Here is a 19348-nt window from a genome sequence, read left to right as displayed (position 1 = left end):
ACACTGCTGTTTGGAGCAAAAATGGTTGTTTGGCAAAGATGGGGTTGGAAGCAGCTCAGAATTGGTATGCTGGGTCTGATTTGATTACAGAAGTCTGGATCTTTGCGCACTGTGCTGCAGTTTAATGTGGTTTTGAGGTCCGGTGTACATGAATCACTAAAAATAGCATTCATTTGAATGCACTTTTATAATTGTGTGACACAGCTGTGTGCAAATTGGCTGCCATGTTCGCCAATGAAAAAGGCATTACACTTTTTCAGTACGTCCTGTGAAATGCTTCGAGACATCCTCCTGATGTGAAATGCAAGGATTATTGTTGGTTTGGGGAGGAAATGTTCTTGTAAAATTACATTAGTTTTTAACCTGATTTGTACTGCGCTTTAAACAGGGATATTTGGGATAAATTGACACTAACTGTAATAAAAAAAATTAAATAGATAGGTATTGTTTACATGGTCTTAATCATCCAGCTGGCTGCTCAGAATATAGTGCACCTCTATCAAAACTCGGTATGTGTTGTGGTTTAAATATGCCCTTAAATCCTTTTAAATAATAATCCTTGCATTTGAAGGATGTGGCGTCCGGTAGTTTACTGAGAATGCATGTAGAGGCTGAGAAAACCTTGTTGGACTTGGTTGCTAGTGGATCTAAATTAATCTCCAGCCGCAGTTAAATTAAATAAGAATTAAGAAAAGGGACAGATTGCTGAACTGGATCGTTTGACATTGCCTTTGGTTCCAGGTGCCAACAACCAGAAAGGTACTCTCACAAAATAAAGTTGAATTGTGGAGAAGAACATCTGTCATTGTAATTAAAAAAAAAGATTGAGAACCCATATGGTTGCAACATCTTTAATTTGTTTTGTTTTTCCCACAGTGGGAGTCAACATGTTCTACATCTGCATCATAATCTACCTCTATGGGGATCTGGCAATCTATGCAGCTGCTGTGCCATATTCCCTCACTGAAGTGGTCTGGTGAGTACTGCTCTTAACTGCGAGACTTGTCCTCCCTGAAGCTTCAATGTCAAAGTGGTTGTCACTGACCTCTTGAATCTTGTTTTTTTTTCCCCCTCTTTACATAACTGTTTGTTCCAATTTGCAAATGAGGTGAGGGCAGATTATGGAACAAACACATTTTAAAATGTCCTCTCTGATGACCAAAATGTCTTTTTTTTGTCTCTCTCTTAGACTTGTCAAAAACACTCGATATTGAGGATTTCAGTACTCTTGACAGCCTTTGATTCCCCCCCCCAAAAAAAAAAATTAGCTATTGATATGTTTGGTGGGAATTCAATTCATTCAGTCTGAATGTAATTAAGAATTTGTGTTGACCATTTTATTTTTTCTTTACTGTTAAAAACCGATCTTTGACTTTGCTCTGACTTTACCGTAAGTTGGGTATCTCTGCTCAGTCTGCCTACCCGACTGATGTGAGAACGTGACCATCCAGGCCCCATCCATTAAGTGCCCTGTATTCCTTTGGTTCCATCAGTTTGAGAATTAAATGGGCTTCTGAGAAAACTGTCGATTCTTTCAACCTCGCCATTCTTTTAACTTCAAGGGTTTGCTGTTTAAAGAGGATGTTCTACTAGCTTTCATCTTCGCATAGGTGAATTTCACGAATAGGTAGTAGTTCAATTTTAACATGAAATTTGCATATCTATCTTCTGAATAGTGGCAAGAGCGCTACAAATTGAACCAAACTGACACACATGCATTCATATGTCGCACTTTAGTTCATTTAAATCAAATCCTGCATTTAATTTCAGAAATCGATGCCAGATTATGGAGCAACATTTATTAGTTACTTTTGTTGTAAGTGATTAAATTTAACTGATTTGATGTGAATGTGGTATAACTCCTTTTTTTAAAAAAAGTAAGCAGGTATAAGATCAGAATTGTAACAAATAATCTAATGGTGTGAAGAAACCTTTTCATAGATTTGTTAGAACATGGAACGCTGTACTGAAAGTGGCTTACTGAGGCTGGGACAACATTTCAATGGGAATAGGGAAGAAGAAGCATATAAAAGGGTGTGGGAAAGAGCAGGTAATTGGGATGAGCTAGGCGTAGACTTGATCAGCTGAATAGTGATCACCTTCTCTGCTTTATTTGTATCATTGTTTACCCTGTTCATACGTTAAATATTTAAAAGGGAAATAACATCTAGAGTTGAGTACTTACTACTTAAAAATAATAATATAGAATCCTTGCATTTGATATAGCGCCTTATCACGTCTTCTAGACATCTCAAAGCGCTTCACCGGATATACTGTGAAGTGAATTGACTATGTTTTGTGGTCTGCATAACATGCTTGCACTGTGTTAGGATTGAAAGATAGGGGTGTGGAGGAATGGAATTTACAAAACTATTTTTCCCCATAGCAGGAAATGTTCATTTCAACAATACCTTGCAAGCATCTTTCTGTCCTAGGCTGCATTTCTTAATCACTGGGAAGGGGATTAGGCTATGTACAGAGCAGCTTCATTACACTTAACAGGAAGGGGGACCTTTGGGCAAATAATCAGTATTGAACTTTCTTGAGATCTGGCTGCTTCAGAGCACGTCACCAGACTAGTCTTCACACAGAGATAAATCCTAGAGACTGTTACAATGACCTGTTTCCCTGTAGGGAAGGTACTGTTTTTTTTAAAAACAAGTTTTTTTTCTTCGTCTTTCTATTTAGTACAACCTTTTTCGGTTAGAAGTTTTGTCAATGTTTGTACAGACGAGACTGTTTAGTTAGCCGAGAGCAGATGCAATGGTTTCATACTGCAATGAAGTGAAAGATTATGTCGTGGGCTTAGCTAGACCAATTTTAGCTGACAGATAACCAAGACAGATAAAAAGCTGTAACAATTAAGCTGTGTGTTTAAAGTGCTGGGTTGCAGTGCAAGACCAAATATGACCTTCAGTGCGTGATAAACTTCATTTTATCAGGCACATTTGTTTTCAGTATTTACCTCACAAATCCATCAAACATCTTTGTTTGTGAGCTTTTTCTTTAAAAAAAACAAATGAAATGAGTTTTGACGTGACTGACTTGGACTCTGTTTTATGCTAATGAAGGAGAACATTGTCACCATCGTGTGTCTTTTCCCTCAGTGGTAATCAATCATGCAGTGCCAAAAGCAAGATAAAGCACAATGATACAGATCCATGCTGGGGATCAGTCAGACGCATTGATGCCTACAGGATCTTTCTGGTGAGTGAACAAAGTACAATTCTTACAGCAAGTTTCAAATCAGGAAATGCATGCCCTGTTCTGTTTTGTTCTATTTGCTCCTATCCTCCAGATTAATTGGTCATTCACCTCGTGGCTGTTTGTGGTAGTTTGTTGCAAATAGCTGAGCGTTTTTGTAAAGAAATAGTTACTATCCTTGATAGTAATTACTCTTGAAGCGCTGTGAGACATTTCAATCCGATGAGGTACTATAAAAATACATGCTTCTCCTTAAAATGCACCATCTTCTCCACAGCATGAACCTAAGCGTTGAGAATAACTCAATAACGACAACAACAACTTGCATTAGGTGGCCCCCTTCGCACAGGGCAGCTTCTCGGAACGCTTGATTCATCTAGGATTATTATTATTATCTGGCGAGTACTTTTATACTTACAAGCCAACGGTTATTTTTAACTCCATTATGCCAGGCTTGTATCTGGAACCTGGTGAGGAAAACTAGTGAACTCACAGAAATAGCATTGGAACATTCAGAATAAAATGTTGATCTGGACTTGGACACATACTCATCACCTCTAGTGGAGCACACAGTGAATTTTCTTCTTACCTTGTGTTTGTCTTAGGGCTGGGAGCAAGGTAATGTGCATTCATTTTGTTAAAAAAAAGCTAATGTGCCCTTGTGTTTACTGCAGATGGCACGGTTTTTAAAATTAAGCTAATCCAGAGATACAATATATAAAAAAAACTTCTTAAAAGTATAATTATGTATGAGCCATTACTGATTATTTACAAGGGATTGTAAAGTTTGTTGTAAGTGGATTGTTAATTTTGACTTTCAATATGAAACGCAATCCGACTTTTAGACTTAACTGAAGTTACAGATACAATGAAATACTTTAGTGCAGTCAGAATACAATTTTTGAATGGCAGCAAGTAACATTGAAGTGCACAGACTTTATATTAGACTATATTAGTTGTTGATTACAATGTAGATCCCTGTTTTAAAACTCAACTACTGGTATTTAACTTTCCCCTCAATATCTGTACTTTTAAACCAATTCTTGAGCCAATGTTAGCTCAGGCAGAGATGATTTATCCCTCCTTGTGGCTTTCTGTGTAACATTCCCATACAAAATGTTATGACCTGCAATGACCAATAGACTTGACAAATGTGCCTCTTCTTGATAGTTTTCAACACTCGCTTACCTACCTATTCCCTCTGCTATCCCCATGTCCTCCGTAGCTGCGACAGCATAGTTTCCAATTTCTTTTGAAAGCAAAGAGACCTTCAAATTGTACCAAATGGAGTCTAGATACATAGGTTAGTCACAATGAAAATAATCCTTTCAACAACAAACACAACAATAAATTACATTTGATATAGTGCCTTTCCATGCCGTTCATTGAAAGCGCTTCACAGGATTAAATGCAAGTCCAGTGATTATTTTGTAGGTGACTGCGGCAGCCAATGTCCCACAAACTCATATGAAATGAATAACCAATTTTATCCAGTGGACTGTTGGCAAAGTCACCAATTGAAACTCGTTTCTCTCTTCAAGTTGTGCCATTGGATCTTTAATGTCCACTTGTACAGGCAGATGGGACCTTTGGTCTAAGATAACTTCTGGAGGACTGTACTGCCAACAATGCCAAAACCTCTCACCTGGCCTTAAGATACAAGCCTGACATGATAGGGTTAAAAATAACCAACAAGTGAAATACATTGGTCGAGGATACTTGCTTAAGGATATAATTTTGAAGGGCTTGTTTACAATTGGTATTCAAATCTAGTGATGGCTGTCAGCGATTTGGCTGCTACTTCTCTTACAGGAAAAGTCACAGGAAGTGAGTGGTCTATGTTTGAGAGCAAGGTTCTTCGGGCTTTACAGTCACTGTCAAAATCATCCTTGAAATGTGAAGATCCAGACTTTTAATTTTGGGGGTTTTAAAGGGGATAATAATCCTTAAAGAAAAACCCAATAATTTGGTCACTCAATCACGACTGTTTGTGGGACGCTGCTGTGCGCAGTTGGCTGCTGCATTTTGCCTACAAATATACAGTCAATTTACTTTACAGTATATTCTGTGAAGCGCTTTGAGATGTCTTGAATAAGTGATGAGGCGCTACATCAAATACAAGGATTATTATTATTATTATTGAATAACATTGTCTTCAAACCTTTCATTTATTTGGTAATGCACATTGCAAACTTTAATCATGTTACATATTACACCGCAAAATCTTTGCACAGGAATGAGCTGTTTAAGCTCAATGAACCTGTCTCATTTTGATTCTTAACTCCTTGTATTTCTCGCCATATTCCTCAGTTCCTTTTCTCTCCAGCAACATATATGTGCTTCCTCTTGAATGCGTTCATTTAAGTTTAACTTGCGTTTGTGGCATTTGTTTCAACGTGTTCTTTGGAAATTCATTTTGTAAGTTTTCCTACATTGGTGGTTACAAATAATGTTCCACCTGACTTTGCAGTGATAATGAAGTTCCTTCTAGCATTCTAATTTTTAAATGTCCCTGGAATTGGAATTCCGCCTTAAAATGAACAAATTATCTGCTTCAATTTAATGATCTTTATGTTCTGGATAACTTGAATTGGGTAACTTCAAAGGTTTTTTTTTCCCCCAGAGAAATGAACCCACCATTAATCATTTCTTGCAATACCTGAAGTTGTCTTCTTTGCTCCTCAGTGCCAATATGTAATTTTTCAGGTAAAGTGACCAGAATTGCACATTCTGGAGTCCAGTAAATGATTTTTCTTTACACTGACCTCCTTTGTACAATCCATTCTATCCTGCTGTTAATGTAATGCAATGTCTTATTTTATATATAGCTTGATATAGTAAGCACTGAGTTCATACTTTCAGAAATTATTCCATCATAACCCAATGTATTGTATAACTATTTTCAAAAAAAATGCTTTTAAAACTTCTCACACCTCTGATTTGAACTGTGTCTTCTAACATGCAAGTATTTTAGCACTCTTTTCACACTGAATTGGGTCTGCCACCTCAAAATCTTTCTGAATGTGGCTGCACCATTTGATATTATTTGCTCTGCTTATTATGTGTGTGATATATCTTGCTTTTTCATTCTTAATAGAAAACGTATAAACAATTTGTTACCTGTTCGAAACATCAAGTCGAGTTCAGTTCAATTTTGAGTATTATTGACCCAATTCCATTGGGGGTGTTGAAAGGAAAGGAAACCAATCTATGTTTAGATTTGAGAAGAGGGTGAAATTATATAATGGATCAGTTCTATAGAAAGCTGCTTCTAGAGGAGGTAGATGTGAGGTGTCATGTGTCGAGTTTCCTTACACCACACGCTTCTTGTTTACCCAGCAGTAAGTAGGAACCCGGTTATTAGTTGATTGGCGGATCACTTTTCCGGGAATAATAATCCTTAAAAAAAAAAAATAATTTGGTCACTCAATCCATGATTGTTGTGGGACATTGCTGCGCACAATTGGCTGCTGCATTTTGCCCACAAATATACAGTCAATTCACTTTACAGTACATTCTGCGAAGAGCTTTGAGACATCTCGAAGACGTGAAAAGCGCTGTATCAAATGCAAGGATTATTATTATTAAGATCTAAAAGGATTATCTTTCCAGTTGAATATAAATTCACTCTGCAAAGAATGTATGTTGGATTATGGTAATTGTACTTAATGAATATTCCCATGAATCTTTGTAAAAGGATATAACCTAAAAAGATTAGCCTTCAATTTTTTTATTTCGTCCATTTTGCTGTCAATGTTATCTATAAAAATACACTTTACAGTGAATCCAATGAAGCGCTTTGAGATTGAAAGGTGCTCTATCAAATGCAAAGATTATTACAACAGAGCAATACCGTGGACTTTAAATGTGAAGTTCTAAGAAGTTTGCTTCATATTACTTATAGTTGTCCTACAGCTTAAGGAAAAAAAAAGTGCTTTTTTTTAAGTGGTCTTGCACCTACTCTTTGTAGTTGTACTACAGTTCAAACCATCTTGTAGCTTGATAGGTGGCCATAATTCTTGATTTATTCTTTTGGAATCCTTCATATGCTGCTTTGCAAAGCTCTGCCACCCAGCTCCTTTAATAACATCAATCATGTGAATCCTTCTGTTCCTTTTGTCGGCCTAGTCGGTTATTTTTTCTCCCAATTTACGATCTAAATATACTACACAAAAATACAATCAATTCACTTTACAATATTATCAGGTGAAGCACTCTGGGACGTTTCAAATGCGTGATAAGGCGCTACAACAACAACAACAAAATTACATTTGTATAGCGCCTTTCACGGCGGGAGGACGTCCCAAGGTGATGGACAGACAGAGTAACGGACCCGAGCTGGGAATCGGGGTCGGGGAGGGTGGAGGGCAGGGGGGGAAGCAGGGAGATCGAAAGCACTGTCAAAGAGGAAGGTCTTGAGATGGGTCTTGAAGGAGGCGGGGGAGGGGGAGAGGCGGAGGGATGGCGGAATGGTGTTCCAGAGAGTGGGGGCAGAGTGGCAGAAGCGTCGCTGCCAATAGTGGGACAAGCGAGGTGGAGGATGAGAAGCAGACCGGAGCCCGCTGAGCGGAGGGAGCGAGCAGGATGGTAGCTGGGGTGGGGGTTAGGAGGTGGCAGATGTAGGGGGGAGCAAGACCACGGAGGGCTTTGAAGGTGAGGACCAGGATCTTGAACGGTGTGATGGGAAGCCAGTGGAGTCGGGCGAAGATGGGGGTGATAGGGTCACATCAAGTGCTACATCAAATACAAGGATTATTATTATTATTTCAAAGTGGTCCCAAGTTTTTTTTTAAAAAAGCTCATAAAAAGTTTAGAACCCTATCGTTTACGGTCTGAAACACCATGGTGAGATTGTTTTAGGGGAATAGTTAACAACTTTTTTTGTTAAAAAACAAATCCTTTTTACAGAAAGGGGCCTTCTCTTTATCAACAACTGAGAAAATCCAGCAATGGCTCTGTCACATCTTGTGCGCTTTATGACAGATTAATTTTTTCAAAGCTTTTGGACCAGTATGAGTTGTATAAAATATTATTTTTACATTCTGAAGGGCATCTGTATAATTGCAGAATAACTGTGCATTGACAGTACCTCAACAGTAAAATATTCACAGTTGGTATATTTGATTTAAGGTAGAGATACAGATGGTTAAACAGGATTATCACAGCTAGAGCTGTACTTGTGATGTGAATTATGGGATCAGGCAGAGAGACAGGGAGAGAAGTTTAGGAAAAATAGCCGTTCCCTGCTCGATATCCTGATTAGAATATTGAATGGTCACAGTGTGTAGGCTATTTGAAGCTGTGCAATAGTATGTCATTTTTAAATGAAAAAAGCGCTTCACTTGCAAATGGGTTACTTTTTCTGATATTTGTGCATGATTACAACAGTAATATTTGAAGAAGTTTATGTCACAAGTGAATATAGGTTGTGGGAAGAATATGTTACAGTATTTCTGATTTTAGACTCTCAGCTCATTTTTCTGAGGTTGAATCCTTGATCATGTATCCTGCTTGCACCAGTTATAAATTCTAGATGAAGTAGAACGTTCCTTATCATTTTTTGGACAGGGTTGGAGAGCCAACCTATTGATATCAGAAAGCTATGGTGTGGGGTAGTGTTGAAGAGGAATGTTAATGAGCTGAAAGCAGCATTAAAATAACTTTGGCAAAGTAAGTTCATTATGAGTTGCATTAGTTCACAATAATGTCCAGCTCATAGTCAAGTCTCTGCAAATATTTTTGACCTCTGAATCTGGGTGAAGTTTCTCTCACAATAGTTTGATGCACTTTTTTCCTTTTGATCACTCAGCAAATTCATTGTTGAAATTTGCAATATATAAGTGAACATCATGTGTGTGCGTGTGCATATATATATATAGTTGTCTGATTGTTGTTAAGTTGTTAGGGAATATGCAGCTGTTGAGGCACAGAGGTCAACATAAGTTTTAAATTGTACTTATCATCCTAGTAGTAGTAGTAATAATACTTGCATTTGATATAACGCCTCATCACGTCTTTGAGACTTCTCAAAGTAATAGGAAAGTGTTTTATAACTGTCCTATTCCATACAAATCGAATTACTACAGCATAATTATAACTATGCCTTCGATGAAGTGGCCCAGTTGATGAGAATGAATTGTCTTTGGGGTGTTGCACACCGCACCATAAAGGTTCAAATTGGTGTTAGCAGAGAGACCTGTTAGGTGCTTGTCTGCAACGTAACTTGGTTTTAAAAGACAATTTCCTAAAATGATTTGAGTCTATTTCCGATTTAAAAAAGCAGGATGCATTTCTGACTGTTGATGGGCCATGTAACAGTCTCTGCAGCAGTGACTGCTGTGAATCATGCAACAGCTTTAATTACACTCCAGCTGTGAGATCACCTTGAACTTGGACCTCTCCATATTTGGTCATCGGAAGTCCACCCACTGATCTTGCTAATGACCATCATTAAAAAGTGGCTTCTTAGAAACGTGCCACATGCAACTGCCCCGAATTGAAGGCACTCAGATCAACATGATTAGTGCATGAATCTGTCAAGATATAAAGCAAATTATGGTCATATGTTTGTGTGATAGAGCGTGAGCACATTTATTTACTGGATTTAACAAGTCATCAGTATAAACTAATTGTCCTGATGAGTATGTATCAATATCATCCACAGTTATTTTTCAGGCTGGCAGCCTGTGTTGCAAATTAGCCAAGTGCGTTTAATAATGTTGAAAAGTGCTAAATCTGTCAGCGTATAGTGTCTCTCCCTCAGTGTATAGTGACCTTCTTAAGTGCTTGGCAGTGAATTTTGTGCTCACTCAAGGTGAGGGGCAATTTGCATGTTTTGAATGTCTTCTGATATTTTTGTACTATCTACTTAAATACCATGGGTGTGTGTGTGTGTGTATACTAATAGTGGAGATACTGAATAAAAAATATTCATTGATGTGTGTGTGGGGGGATGGAGAGAAAAAAGGGAAATGCTTAAAGGAGAGTTGAGATAAAAGGTTATTTAAATTTTAAAGCGTTAGGTAAGTATTTTTTCCTGAAGAAATAGTCAAGTTTACCCGAGTATTGCCCATGTAAATTTGAGTCAAAAGTATACAAACATTTTTTTTCTTTGACGGTGATGTGCCATAACCAGCTAGTTTTCTGAATTTTTTTTTGAGGTGTGTTTCTCAGCTGTTATGCTCTTGTTTACAAAAACTATTTTCAGCGAGTCCTGACCATTTATACCCTTTAATTATCTCAACGTTATTTTAATGTGTGTTTCACTGTGGAGCAAGATGCAGGTTACGTAAAGATGTTTGCTGAAGGCGCTGGAAATGGTCAGGAAGATATCCATCGCTGTAGCATTTTGATGATTGTTTCACCTTGATCTTAGGATAGGCAAAGGCTAATTCTTGAAACAGATGGTGTTCCATTAATCGCCTAATGCTCCAGAAACCTCTCTGTGCAGGCACTACATTATTAAAAAGATTTCTGGAGGTGGGAGGATTTCTTTTTTCTCTAATTAATGTTATTGTGTGTTTTCCAGTGTGTTGATTATTCCTCCGGACTTTAATTTCAGAAGACAACAACTTGCACTTACTTTGACATTGATTTAATGCCTTTCACATCGAGAGGACGTGTCAAAGTCTTTGGCAATGCTGACTGGAGGTTGGAGCTGAGGGGCTGGTGCGGAGGGGAAAGATGACCAAAAGCATCATCAGAAGCACCTTTTGAGACTGGCATTGACTGAAGGGAGAGAGAGCAAGTCCTAGGAACTCTGGGATGGAGTTCCAATGAGGAGAGTAGAACGACTGAAAACCCACGTCAGCTGTTTTTTTAAAAAAAAAACCTTAGTCTATCTTAATATTCTCCCACAATTCTACTTCTTCTGCCAATATACAAATACAATTAAAAGAATCATCTGGTTTCATCTTGAAGACCAGGCTTTCTCATGTCTGTGAATCAATTAATTTTAGAGATGTGCATTCAAGTGGAGTCAAATATGACAGATGTGGAGGTAGCAAAGTGACAGAAACAACAGCTTGTCCTCGCGGTAGATTTATCCCACATCTCTAACCTCTGTGTTGCAAGTGAAGCCACCAGGGATATAGGCAGAAAAGGCTTGTTGCCTCACCACTTCTGAACAGTCATTAGGAAATTGCTAGTGGTATTTGATTCCCTGTGGTTGCTCTCTAACAAGGCCGAACCTACCAGGAAAAGTTACAACTTGCTCTGCAGTGCAGTGCCCAACATTCAGAAGGTTCATCTTGAGGCCATTTTATCAGCAGTGCAGCTAGCTGGAACAGGTTGTGCTTTCATCAAGCAATGTTGTCTTGATAGCTGAAAATAACCATTGGGTGTTTTTTTGTAGGACCTTTGATAGACTTTCCTTTCATCTTATATAGCGCTTAAATCAAGTCATTGAAACGTCTCAATGCGCTTCATACTGTAAAGTGAATTGACTGTATATTTTGTGAGTGACTTCTGAATTGTACACATATTTAAGAGGTAAAAATGATGGGTTTGCTACTGGTAGTATTAGTTTTTAAATATTAACTTCCACATACATTAGAATACATTAGAATATGCAGCACAGAAACAGGCCATTCGGCCCATCTGGTCTATGCCGGTGTTTATGCTCCACATGAGCCTCCTCCTGCCCTTCCTCAACTAAGCCTTCAAACATAATCTTCTATTCCTTTCTCCCTATCTAGCTTTCCCTTAAATACATGTAACAACAACAGTAATATAGCAACCCTCACGCAGAGTAGCGTCCCAGAGCACTTATGTAAACATGTAAAGTTCCCTCCTAGACCACTCGTTCTATTTTCTGACTTGGTTTAGTTTGGAGCTGTGATTTGCTGTTTAACTAATTTTTGCCCATTTTGATTTAGTGCTGTAATGTGTCAATACTCCTATTGTCTAATATGATCTAACCCCTCTTGTTTCTCTCAAGCTCCAAATAGGCCATTCTCTTCCTCTTTCTGCATCTTCACTGAGCCAAAATAGAAACCAAAACCCATCTACAACAACAACCACTTGCATTTATATGGCGCTCTTCACACGGGGTAGCGTCCTGGAGCACTTTACTGAAGCTCGTAATTCACAAGCACGTTTGGGACTCAGAATGTCTTGCCTTCCTCAGCCTTCCTTTCAGTTTGAAATTGATCGGTTTTAACACGCAATTTGGCATCACCTAAACAATACTCTATTTCTCTTTTTTGTGTTTCCTATATTACGTTTTGCCCATAAAACGTACAGTCAATTCACTTTAAGGTATATTCTATAAAGCGCTTTGACACGTCTCAAAGATGTGACAAGGCACTACGTCTAATGCAAGGATTACTATTATCATATAAATTCTCTTAAAATGCCAGTACTATTGTACAACAAGGATAAATGTAAGTGCCCAGATAGGCTAAATGGTCCACCTTTGAAAATGTTCTAACTTGTTGCTACAAATTGCTTACAATGTTCTGAAATAAGCAAATCAATATAAGTTAGTGTATATTAATGACTCCAGTAATGAACAGCTGTTATTTTTTTGCTATTTCCAGTTTTTTTATTAGATTCTGTAAATGCCTCATTGATTCTGACAATTGAATGGAAGTAGATTTTTGAGAACTGAGCTTTCTGCTATTTCCAAATTATTCACATTTACTACCCTGTAGCCACAGGGTGACAGAAAACTTAAAATGTGGAAAAATACAACTAGTATGTGCAGAAATTATCCTGTAAACCTCCAAGCGAAAATAACTGTCATAGTGCCTTAAGTGTTTAATACAGATAAGATTGTCTTTGAAAGATGTTAGTTTCTATTTTTCCGTTCAATAGTGATTTTTGTTATTTTAAAGGCCTTTGGCCTTGCTTTAGAAATAATTTCTTGCTTTTAAAAACCCATATTGGAGATGAAAACTTTTCTTGAAAGCTTGATTTGAACGAAAAGCTTGTTTTTTAAAATTTGAAAATGTTCAAAAGGCTGTTTTCAAAGAACACTCAATGTGGATGGTTAAAAAATAACTTTGATTGTGTTTATATTCTCTCATAAGTACGGCTTGAATGGTGAGATTCAGAAACAAATTGCACTGGAGCTATGTTGCTGAGGCCACATGCTGTTTTGGATGGCATGATGTTCCAGACAATTCTGGTAGAATTATTGAGTTTTTGTTATTAGACAGTGATGAATTGACCATCTCACCTGAGGGCTCTGTGGAGCAGAATTAGCAACGAGATATGCTTGGCAGTGGATGGTCAGAATTGAGTTGATGCTCCGCTCTTGTTGTAGTTCAGTGCCTGAGCCAGGCAAGTCTGAAGTACTCAAGAGTACTGTTGATCGATCAGCAAGCCTGGCAGGATTTTGAGGAGCCGACCAGTCAGAGGTGGCTTGAAGCCTTTTCATTCGGCTTCAGATAGGGCTTTAGTTGTGGGGCTAATGAGAAGTTCTAGCTGGACAAACAAAGGGGAAGCTTAACAGTTCTCTGCAATTATAGCCAGTGCTGCTGAGTTGATTAAAGCCCAAAGGTATATTCAATACAGAATCTAGGGTTGCCAAACTGCGCTTAAGTTCTCTAGGATGAGATAAACTTAAAGATGCCCGTGAATGGTTGAGAGGTTTTGTTTGTACATTTGTCTAGGATTACTTGTATATGCATTGATACGAAATGTGACGTATAGTATTGTTGAAGTATGAAACAAGATTATTTATTCAATCAAATTGGCACGTAGACATGTGCTGTGGTGGAGCCTGATGAGACACCAGCCTGGAATCAATAATAAGATAGGATATAGCATTGTGTATCTGTGAATATTTAGCACCACAGCATGCTGTCTGGACTGCAAACCAAGTCGGTAACCTGTTGCCCTTGTAAGTTGTTTTTATGTGCTGTGTTTCTTCTATCAATCGCTGTTCATCACAGAAAGGAATGTGTGACAGACTGTAGAGTTTCAGATATGGCCTTTTACACTAAATCCTAGTTGCCACTGGCACTGATTTTTCTTTCTTGGAAAAACGCTGGTGTTTTGCTCACCTCTGACTCAGAGGGTCGTTGGTTCAAGCACCATGTCAGGTTTTTGATCTCTTACTCTAGGTTGGCATTTCTTTCAGTGATTGTGGAGCACTGCATTGTTGGAGATGCCATCCTTCAGATGAAATTTTAAACCAACGTTGTCTGTTCAGGTGGACGTTAAAAATCCCAAGGCACTATTCTAATGTGGCACTGCTCTTCTGAAGGTGTTCGGGGGTCACAGGTGCATTGGCGACCGTTATTCTCATAACTCACTGAAATGGCCATTGATCAATTTAATGGTGTATCTTTGCAGACTATTTGATTGCTGGCAAAAGAGAGACATAGCAAAGATCTTGATCCTAACTTTTTCTGTCTTAAGTGTGTGGTGTGTATGTGTGTGGATCTCCCGTTATTCCATGTCTGCTGCTCTGGAATACATTGGATGCTATAATCTGGTTCTTCTTGCATTGTCTACCAGGGTAGATTTCATTTCAATCAAAGCACCTAGGAAAAAATATTCTGGGGGCCATTAGGTCGTTCCAGTTTTTCCTGAGATCGTCATTCTCTGTAGAACATCAATATGGGCAGTGTAGGAAAAAACAGTACACTGATCTACTCCTCTACTCTCAACTCCACGACCACCGATGTCCTGACAGCCTGCCTGTCCGACATCGAGTCCTGGACGAGAGACAACTTTCTTCAGCTCAACGTGCAAAAAACCGAGGCCCTCCTGATTGGCTCACGTCAGCGCCTCCGCACCTCAGGCGCTGACACCATCAGCATCCAAGGCTGCACTCTCCACCTCTCAAAGCCAGTCAGGAACCTCGGCGTTTTGTTCGACCCTGAGCTGTCCTTTCTCCCTCACATCCGCACCACAACTGGCACCGCCTTCCATCACCTCCGGAATATCGCCAGATTACGGCACTACCTCACCCCTCACGCTGCTGAAACCCTGGTTCACGCCTTTGTCACCTCAAGGCTGGACTATGGGAACTCTCTCCTCGCCGGCCTTCCCGCCACCTCCCTCCACAAGCTGCAGGTCATTCAGAACTCTGCAGCTCGTGTACTGTCCCGCACCAGGCTTCGGGACCACATCACTCCCACCCTCGCTCGCCTCCACTGGCTCCCCATCCCCCAGAGGATTGATTTCAAGATCCTCATCCTCACCTACAAGGCCATTCACGGCCTTGCTCCCTCCTACCTCTCCAACCTACTATCCCCCTACCTACCTGCCCGTACCCTCCGTTCCTCTGGCTCCGGTCTGCTCCACGTCCCCCGCCCCAACCGCCCTACTATCGGTGGTCGGGCCTTCAGCCTCTCAGCCCCGAGGCTCTGGAACTCCATCCCCCAGTGCCTTCGCCTTGCTTCCTCCCTTTCCTCCTTCAAGGCCGGTCTCAAAACCTTTCTCTTTGACCGTGCCTTCAGCTCCCCTCTCGACTCTCTTCCTCCTCCTCGCTCCCTCCCTTCCCTCCCCTCACCCTGACCATTTCCCCCTCCTCTCTCCCTCCCTTCCCTCCCCTCACCCTGACCATTTCCCCCCTGCTCGGGTCATGACCCAACTGTGCAGCGCCTTGGGACGTCCTCCTGACGTGAAAGGCGCTCTATAAATGGAATCTTGTTGTTGTTGTTGTTGTTGTTGATCATTTTCATTTTTGTATATTCCCATCCTGCTTCAGTCGGCATGCTGTTGGACTGCTCCACTGTCAAATTACCTTTCCACAAAGTATTGTCTAGCCTTTGTGTGCCTTTACAATAAGAGCATTTCAATTTTTATTGTACTCCTTCCATCAGAATCCTAAATAAATGTAAAATGCTGTTCGGTGATATCATCTCAGCCTTCCAAGGCATTAGCTTTTGTATCTTATACTTTATTTTTGGTAATTTTTCACATGAGATTCAGAAGCCCTTTGGGTTTATTCTGTCAGGCCACATTTGTAAAGTAATGCTCAGACATGTATGTTGTAAGATAACCTAAAGCTTGTGACAATTTGTTCCCCATTCTTAATGGGCATACATAATGCTATCTATCCATTCAAGCTTAAGCCAAAGATATAGTGAAAATATGCTTGTGTCGCTGTGATTTAATATTGGTTAAATATATACTGTAAAGGTAATCAATGAGTGATTCCCATAAATGCTGTACTTACTAAGTTACTCCCGCATTAATTCAGAATTGGAAAGGCTTTAAATATTTTCCTCTTTGGGCAATAGTCAGTTCATGTTAAGAAAGAAATCTGTTATTTCATCGTCATTCGTGTTTGAAACTTATTTTAGTCTTTAGAGCAGATTTATTGATTAGGACACAGTTGCAGCATGATGTTTTTATGGACCCCTCTGGCGTACATTCATCGGGTATTAACCATTTTCTTTACGCTCTAACTAACAGACTGGCAATCACTTTATAGTATGTCTTGTGATGCCATTTGAGATGCCTCGACGATGTGATATGGCACTATATCAAATGCAACGATTGTTAATATTATTGCAACAACAACTTGTATTTATATAGCGATCCTCATAATAATAATGATCCTTGCATTTGATACAGTGCTTTTCACGTCTTCTCAACGTCTCAAAGCGCTTCAATGAATGACTGTAAAGTGAATTGACCGTATATTTAGGGGCGAAACGCGGCAGCCAATTGCGCACAAACTGTCGTGGATTGAAAATGACCAATTTATTATTGTTTTTGGTTTTGGAGGGATTATTCTTAGGCGTGTGGAGTAAGGAAACTTGCCCAAGGTTTCGCCCCGCCTGGAATTGAACTCAGGTGTCTCGCTTGCAAGGCGAGTGCTCTAACCACTGAGCTACAGGACTCCACATGCAGGGTAGTGTCCCAGAGCGCTTGACAGTGGCGAAGCATGACACCGACCCGGAGGGTTACCAAACAAGAACTGTGGGTTATCAGAAGTGACACTGACCATTTGCAAAAAATAAATACAATATTGTAGACCAGCTTAATGATTGCCAGAATATTTTGGAGAGATTTAAATGTTCTGGCTTTCCTCATTTTCTCAGGAGGACTGAATGTTGGCATAGTGCTTCAGAAATGTGGCACCTCAGTCATTCCAATGTCTCACCACCTTCTCAAAGTGGAGCATTGAGAAGGTGAAGCAACAATCGTATAAAGATTTGGGTGCAAGTCGTATGATCTATGAAGCAATTTAATCTTGTAAACCCATGAAAGCCTAAAGTATCCTAAACCACTGTGGACATTTTTCTTCTGTCAGCCCCTCTCTACGGAGATTGACCCGCTAGCAGGTATCTTTCTAGCAGTGTGGAAATGGACAATGTCCTGCTTTCTCTCCTTGCCTCAGGCAACCTGGCTGAGATTGGAATGTGGAAATCATTTTAAGAAAAGTTATTAAATGTCCAATTTTGACCAGCAGAGTATTTTCCTTTGAAAGCATGAGTCATGAAAGAAAGGTCGCACTAAATAAGTAAATCCATCAATCAAATATTGCAGGGTTTCCAAACTCTTGAATTTTTAATTTCAATTTTGAGACGGCATATTTCACAAAGCAAATTTCACATGTGAAACACCAGGAGCTAAAATGTGAAATGGGACGATTGCCAGTGGAAGTTGGTGAATTTAAGAGTTCTCCTTAAAACCTTCAACACCTTAATTAATACAATTTCTTTATTTTTTTGGCAGGAGGAAGATAAACCATGTTCTGTAATATACAGGGGATTGGATTTAGCCATGGTTCTAGCTTCAATTACAGGCTGCAACCAAGAGCATCCACATGGAACCTGATCAAAATTGAAAATAGTTTTATCAATAAAAAAATGCATATTATCATGGGGATATATTTCCATAAATTGTACTGGACACAAGACAGATGAGTATATGTGTGCATATGTTTTGGGGAGGTGTAACCAATAAGTTCTTGGTTGAAAGTGCCAAAGAGAGTTCACTTTACAGTATATGCTGTATATGACGTCTCAAAGACGTTCTGAGGCGCGATGTCAAATGCTATTATTATTATGCCAACGGAGAGAGGGAAGGGGCATACCAAGGAGTTTGTCAAGTGTCCTAATCCCTTAATGGTGCATGGAAGGAGGTAACAAATATGATCAAAAAGTAAAATGTTTGTAAAACTAGATAATTCCTTGCCACCCCCCACATCCCCCTCGCAACACATCAACTTGATCATTTAGCAAGTCTGCAGTTGAGCCCACTGAAAGCAGAATGGGATGCATTCATAAAGCAACCAATGCTCTCTGCTCCTGAATCTGATTTTTGGTATGTAGGTGGGTCCTTAATATGTAGTTTTGCAACCTTGATTACTGACTGACTGCTCTCTGGAAACTAACTAAAATCAAATAACATTTTAAAAACATGGTACAACCTCAGGCACCAGTGGATTTTCAGTTGGTCTGTCTCAGAAGAGGAGAAAAAACTGGAAGGTTAGTTATAGTCTTTATAGTATCTCACGTACGATTATACATGAGATCACTGTGCGGTAGGGAGAGATTGACTTTCAGCTCTAGATCTTATTTTGGTCTCAAGTCAAAGATTTCCAAGTAATTTGCATTGTTTTACAGTTGCAGCCCTGCAAGGGAGAGGAGTACATTTTCAGTATTCATGAATTCAAGATCAGTGGCAGTCAAAGTATCTTGAAAAGTGTACAGTTTGTCTGGTTCCAGACTGTCAGACAGATTCTAATTTATTCCCAAAATGTGGCAGATCCATCTTCAGGCCCCAGCTTGTTTAGGACTTGGGATTTCCTATCATTTAGAACAACGCTCAACTCCCTTATTGTGGCTCAGATAGACACCTGCTCAGAAACTAGCTCAGAGGCTGAACAAGCTACATTTTTCATGCACACTTTCTGTACCCGTTTCCTGGCTTTCCAATCTCTAGAGTAGTACAAAAACTCAGCCGAGAAGGTGCAAACATGATTGGGTTCCTCCTTTATTGGTCATCTCAATGTCCTGAACTTGGTGGGTGTCTGTCTGACAACCTGTATCTTGAGTGGAATAAAACCAACGTAAAGTTTTTACCATTCTGATGCAGACACTTTAATTGTATCACAAAAAAATTCTAATCTGTTCTGCAATTAAATATGGATGAAATTTGTGAATTGGGCACTTCTGACAAATAGAGCCATTGTTCTATCATTTGCCATCCATGCTCCAATATCTGCAGCTGT

At 39.5% G+C, this 19348-nt stretch overlaps 1 protein-coding gene across 1 annotated transcript in view; it reads left to right on the top strand.

Annotated features, from left to right (window-relative positions):
• The window catches only part of tmem104 (transmembrane protein 104), a 96140-nt gene that overhangs the window by 23599 nt on the left and 53193 nt on the right, over positions 1-19348 (top strand). The window contains exons 7-8 of the mRNA XM_042342462.1: positions 877-976; positions 3108-3207. Coding sequence (XP_042198396.1) covers positions 877-976; positions 3108-3207 — 200 coding nt within the window. The remainder of the gene's footprint in view (positions 1-876; positions 977-3107; positions 3208-19348) is intronic.

Source organism: Callorhinchus milii, unplaced genomic scaffold (genome assembly GCF_018977255.1).
Source record: "Callorhinchus milii isolate IMCB2004 unplaced genomic scaffold, IMCB_Cmil_1.0 Scaffold20, whole genome shotgun sequence".
Taxonomy (NCBI): domain Eukaryota; kingdom Metazoa; phylum Chordata; class Chondrichthyes; order Chimaeriformes; family Callorhinchidae; genus Callorhinchus; species Callorhinchus milii.
The sequence above is the reverse complement of the archived record's forward strand: the minus strand, read 5'-3'. Positions and strand labels throughout refer to the sequence as shown.